Source organism: Vollenhovia emeryi, unplaced genomic scaffold (assembly GCF_000949405.1).
Source record: "Vollenhovia emeryi isolate VEMERY1.0 unplaced genomic scaffold, V.emery_V1.0 DF939253.1, whole genome shotgun sequence".
Lineage (NCBI taxonomy): Eukaryota > Metazoa > Arthropoda > Insecta > Hymenoptera > Formicidae > Vollenhovia > Vollenhovia emeryi.
In genome coordinates this window covers 100,956-107,162 of record NW_011967113.1, presented here as the reverse complement: position 1 = coordinate 107,162, position 6,207 = coordinate 100,956, and the positions used below count along the sequence as shown (strand labels likewise).

The 6,207-nt window shown below is 43.4% G+C and overlaps 1 protein-coding gene across 1 annotated transcript in view; it reads right to left on the bottom strand.

Moving 5' to 3' along the window:
- Nucleotides 1-2,600: 2,600 nt before the first annotated feature.
- LOC105559816 (ejaculatory bulb-specific protein 3) overlaps nucleotides 2,601-6,207 on the bottom strand; it is a 10,889-nt gene continuing 7,282 nt past the window's right edge. Inside the window, exons 3-4 of the mRNA XM_012008416.1 lie at nucleotides 4,275-4,369; nucleotides 2,601-2,899 (exon numbers count right to left, since the gene is read on the bottom strand). Of these exons, the coding sequence (XP_011863806.1) occupies nucleotides 2,798-2,899; nucleotides 4,275-4,369 (197 nt within the window). The 3' untranslated portion in view covers nucleotides 2,601-2,797. The remainder of the gene's footprint in view (nucleotides 2,900-4,274; nucleotides 4,370-6,207) is intronic.

The following is a 6,207-nucleotide window of genomic DNA, read 5'->3' as shown; positions in this document are numbered from 1 at the left end:
ACATAAATTACAAAATATCTTGTAAAATATTCATTTTTTATCACCTTACCTTAATACTTTTTTAACAGAGTAATGATACAAATCAACCGGTCTAAAGAAAATACAATTTTGTAACAAGTATACAAAAAATTTTTTTTAACAATTGTGTGTTTTCTTTACACCGGTTAATTTGTATCATTATTCTGTTCAAAAAAGTATTAAGGTAAGATGATAAAAAAATGAATATTTTACAAGATATTTTGTAATTTATGTCAAAATATTGGAACTTTCAAACCTTAATAACTCAAAAAGTTCTCAATAAAAAGATACTTTATTATAGCGTTTTGGAAAGCTCTCGAGGTCAGCTACAAGAATATGTAATAAAAAGTAGGGGATGCCATTTTAAAAAATTGGTGTGATCTTTATGTGACCTTCAAATAATTCTTCAAGGTCAAACCAATGGTACCATCTTGTGTCCCCCTCCGAACCCTACAACTTTTGTTTGAAACATTTTTCTCTAAGCTCAACAGCGTTTGAAATATTCGCCTGGCTAGATTAAAATGAAACACCCTGTATACATTTTTTCCGGGATATTAATCATGTTCAATATAGCTGCAGGTTGATTGGCTGCACGTTTCTCGAAACTAGAACTTGGACCAAATTCTAGCATCGTGGATACAGCCCTTAACTCACAAAGATGTAAGCAGATATGAATTTTGTCCCTAGCCAATCATATACAACATAAATGTGAGTTAACAGAATATAAACAGGGTGTTCAAAAAAAGGTGGAGACCCCTGAATAACTCCGAAAATATATAGGAAAAATGTTTCAGACAAGAGTTTCAGCATCTTATTTTATAAATCACATTTACGTTGTATATGATTGGTTAGGGACAAAATTCATATCCGAGTTGGATATACTCGGATATGATCAGGTACATACATTTTTTCTCGAGATTGAATGTGTTTTTGCATAGCGTCAAGTTGTTAGAAATTGTTCAACACCAAAATCATCAATTTTATGCAGTAACATAAATGTAGTAATTGAAAAGCGTGTTGCGTTTTTTTGCGGAGTTTCCGCATATCCAAGTCCGCTATATCCTGCATACGTGACGAATACAATTCCCTTATCAATCGATCGGCAGATACATCGTAGATACACAAATCACGATTGAGCGATTGTAATTTCCTTTTTAACGGGAACAGAGGGAAGGGGAGCGGGGACGGGCGCAATCAGCTGGCACTGTCGACAGATGGCTTCAAAGGATGCGTGCGGAATTCCCAACCTGTTGAAGCCCCGAAATCCGTTTCCTACGAGTGCGCCCCAACGAGTCGACGACATTCGGATTTCAATCCGATCGACGGTTGGAAGGGAGGGTGTCTAAAGGAGCGAGAGAATTCTTGTCGAGTGGCGGCACGCGGAGATTGAATTTTCGGTTTTCTCGAATCGCCACCGCCGCCGCAGACTCGCTCCCTGCCCCTCCGCCGCGGTTCGCGCGATCCCGATCGCTCGAGTGACCCTCGACCCCTCGAGCCACCCCCTAGCCGCCTCCTTCATCACCGCCGCCGCGCCTCGCGCCTTCGGTCCGTCGCGGTGCATTTAAATCGACTGCTTAAGTTGACTATACACTAATCTCGTAATTCATTTACATATTTAACGCGCGCGTCGTCGGCAAAGTTCGTTGTTCGGGGTGGGAGGAAACAGAAGGGTGTGGCGAAGGAAGCGCAACGAAGGGGGTAATTAGTTATGCATGTATACTTGTCGGCCCATCTCCGTGAAACCCTTAACTTCTTTAATTTAATAACGCGCGAGACGGGGCGGGAATTATCGCGTCGAGCGTGGATAGGACCGAGGTGCCCTTCGCCCTGATTTAAATCTCGGCGGCGAATCGCCGCGGACGCCCATCGGTTCTCGCGAGATAACGATACCGGATCCACGGGGCAAGGAGGGGGAAGGGGGTGGGGCAGAGGGTAGACGCGGGTAGCGCGCGAAGCCGCCCTCGTTAGTCCTTATGCAACTTTGATAACTCCGCGAAGTTGACTCCAGTCGTTACTTGACTGAACAGTATCGATTATCGTCCCGATGTTCTTGTTCCCCGACGATGAAATACGCTCTCCGTTTTCCCACGAGGTGAGGGAAGAGACGACGGAGGGGAAAGGACGAGTTTCTCCCGAGCTCGGGAGGATCGGGACGGCCTCGATCTAGGGCGATGGAAATACAAAATCGCCGTCGCGTCGGCTTCCGGCGGTGCCTCGCGGAGTGGCAAAGGCCGTATAGGTATGCGCACATATATTCCGTATTGGACAGCGTCAGGAAATTAAGCGAGGCGGTCTCAAGGGCGACGTTCGGACCTCAAACTTCGGCCAGGGAACTTTTCTCGGCATTGTGCCTAGATTTATCTCTTCCCGAAGTGTCGAACTGCTTTCGGGCGAAGAGCCGCGGTACCGAGAAATATATTATTGCCGGCCGTGACCGGTGTACAAATGCGATTCGCCTATCAAGATAAAGATAGGAGAAGGATCGAAGGAAGGCGAGTGGATATGGAAATTGTCGGTGATAAATGGTCAATGGACGATAATTGTGATTACCGCAACAGTAATCTGTCGATAATTCAATCGCCTCCTTTTTACACTTATCGTTTATTATTTATATTAACATCTGATAACATATACGTTTCTTCATAGCTTCTGAATTTTTCTTGAGAAGGGGTCGCACGTGACGTTGCACTAACAGATTTATTTAATTCGAGTGCTGTGTGGGAAGAAGAGAGGACAGATTTCTCGACGTTCTACTCGGCGAGATGAGAATCTAAATTATTCACACATTTATTCCCTGCTTGTGCGCTACCTCTACATACTTGCTACTGTATTGGCCAGTGGGATCGTACTTCTTCTTAAGTTGCTCCCAAGTTTCCGGTTTCTGAAATAAAGTGAAAGATCGAATAAGCAATCGCCCGTCTATCTTCGGTAACAAGTTCGCGTAACAGGATTACGTTTATCGAAGTGTCGTTAGTTACATCCATGTAAATATAATAAAGCCGCAAACAGATTTTACTCTCCGAAAATTTTCTCACGTTTTCATCGTTTTCAACACTTTGCGCTGAGAAACGCGCCGAGATAGAACCGTATTGTTTAAGTGTCACTCAAAATAATACTTGCACAACTGAATCAATGGAGAACGGAAAGGAGACATTTTGCGGATGCAATCGAGTTAACAATAGGTCCTTTGCGTAAAGACTGTTTAAGAAACGTTTTAGATGAAAACTTACTTTAATCGGCCGTTTTTCTCAAATGTACTATTTTGTTATACGTACTTTCCGTTCCGATCGATTCAATTATAAAAACACAATGAAATCAATAACTTCAAAGACTCTTACACGCACTGAAAAATATTGAAGTGTTCACTGCGTAAAGTTACGTTTAACATTTTAAGAATCGCTGTAAAACCTATGTAAATGTAATAATAAAGATTTTACTCTCCGAAAGTTTTCTCACTTCCATCGTTTTCAACACTTTGCGCTGAGATAGAGTCGTATTGTTTAAGTGTCACTCAAAATAATACTTGCACAATTAAACCAATGGAGAACGGAAAGGAGACATTTTGCGGTTGCAATCGAGTTAACAATAGATTCTTTACGTAAAGGCCGTTTAAGAAATTTTTTAGATGAAAACTTACTTTAGATAGCCGCTCTTTAAGCGCAAAGTAGCATAAAATCTACTAAAAAATTCGCATTGTGCTTACAACAGTTTTTTCTCAAATGTACTATTTTGTTCCAATCGAATCAATTATAAAAATACAATGAAATCAATAATTTCGAAGTCTCACATGCGCTGAAAAGTATTGAAGTGTTTGCTGCGTAAAGATACGTTTAACGTTTTAAGAATCGCTGTGAAACGCGGCAGAGATTCGAGACGAAGTGACTTGAAACCCCTTTAAAACGATCGGAATGACTGCCCAGTCGGGGGTGAAATCAGTTTTCGAAAGAAGGGCTCGGGTCGAAGGGCCGGCGGATTCACGTCGCCGTTAAATTATTTGGCCGCGGACGCCAAAGTTTTCCGGGCGTGGTTCGCAAACGAATCACGGGGACACCCCTGCCGCCGCCACCCGGGCGGAGAGGGTTAACCCGTCTCTGCGTGAAAGTCAAACTAGTTCCGCGGCATTTAAACCGCCTCGGCGTATCCCCCGAGCGCGCTCCTACTCCCACTGGCATCAACTCATTACGCAGACCTCGCGTTTAATTAGCCCGGTGAAAAGTGACGGGCGTGCGTGCGTGTTAGCCCCGAGCTACGTGTACCTTGTTGACTAGATACCGGACGACCTTCTCGGTGCCCTTCTTTTGCTTCTCGCTGCATTTATCGCAGTCGGTGGCCAGTGCGTCCGGAAGGGTTTCTGAAACCGAAGAGAAAGAGAAAGACTTACAAGGGGAATTCAGATCAGGGACGTGACCGAGTGAAGTCGAGCTGCGTTGCGAAGCGTGCATTGCACTCGGGTTGTAAAATTGTGCAGCTTAGATTCCCCCAAACATTCAAAGCCGTTTCCCTATTTCCTTTTTTTGCACATCTTTCTCCCGAAATATATCGAGCGGACTCCCTTCCTTCTTTTTCGGTAAATATTTCAGTGGACGGATCCTTCCGTAAAATCACTTTTATCGCGACGGAGTTGTTCACGGGTGGAGTTCATAATGACGTATGTTATTTCGCAGGATGTCCCGCAGGATCTGTCCTGGCCCCCTTTTTGCGGTCCCGCGTCATTTGCGCCAGCTGCTCCGGTCAGCTGACCGTACACCCCCGCATATCTCTCGTGAATTTTCTCAGACCGGACTATACATCCTCGGTAACGTATTACCGTCCATCGTACGTTTTATCTCGCGACGGGGGTAGCGCGTTGAGGTAAAAAGAAATTGGAAAAGAAGCGGAGCGATAAAACGTGATTCTAACGGGGAGAAATAAATCGTGACACAGTGACAAGTAATTAATATAATTTGCAGGGAATGTAATCTCCATGCCGAGAGCAAATAATTGGTTTCTAGTTCCGCGCGTTGCGCGTGTAATAGTTCTCCGTACGTGATATTTTTGTGCGAGGAAAACCGTCAGCGTTCGAAATTCTCGCGCTGAAAAAAAAAACAGCTCACGCGTTTCGTTGTTCGCGTCACTAACCGCGACCGTACATGTGTACACGCAAAATGTCTCGCGACCGGGGTACTTTTTGCCGAAATCTCCTCGGCGGCAGCTGCCTGTAGCGTATTATTCATATCTGGAGACGAGGCGATATGCGCGCGCGCACGCGCCTCTCGTGCATATGTAACATCGTTAGCGAAACGACCTCGGATCGCGCATCCTTCGACGAGATGAGACGGGATGCGGTGGCCATTAGTGCCAAGGATGATTCGCCGGCGCATTAGAAAGCGTGTGAAAGATCGTCATCGCTGTCTCATTTCGTCGTGCACGCGCGTTATCGCGTATGCCAAATGCAAGGACATCAGGCATGTTATTACAGACGCTCTTATTTACTTTTTTTCTTCTTTATTTCCACGTCTCCGTTATTGCGTTGCATTGCGAGAATTACGTTCGACTGAAGTGCCGGTGTGTTAACGTTTGGATGAAAACGAGCGGGGATAACAATAGCAATAATCAGTGAAATCTTGAAACGTGCCAAATGCAAGGACGCTCTCATTCGGATTTATTTTTTTTTCTCTTTATTTCTACGTCTTTGTTGTTGCATTACGTTACGAGAATAATGTTTGATTAAAGTGTTAGCGTCTGGCTGAAAACGAGCAAGACGATAAAATTATCATAGTAATAATCAGTAAAATCTTGAAACGTGCCAAATGCAAGAACGCTTTTATTCGAATTATTTTTTTTTCTCTTTGTTTCTACGTCTTTGTTGTTGCATTACGTTACGAAAATAACATTTGATTGAAGTGTTAACGTCCGACTGAAAACAAACAACGAAATTATAATAGCAATAATCAATAAATTCTTGAAACGTGCCAAATGCAAGGACGCTCTCGTTCAGATTTATCATTTTTCTCTTTATTTCTACGTCTTTATTGTTGCATTACGTTACGAGAATAGCGTTTGATTAAAATAGTAGCGTCTGGATGACAACGAACAAGATGACTAAATTATCATAGTAATAATCAGTAAAATTTTGAAACGTGCCAAATGCAAGGACGTTCTCATTCGGATTAATTTTTTTCTCTTCATTTCTACGTCTTTGTTGTTGCG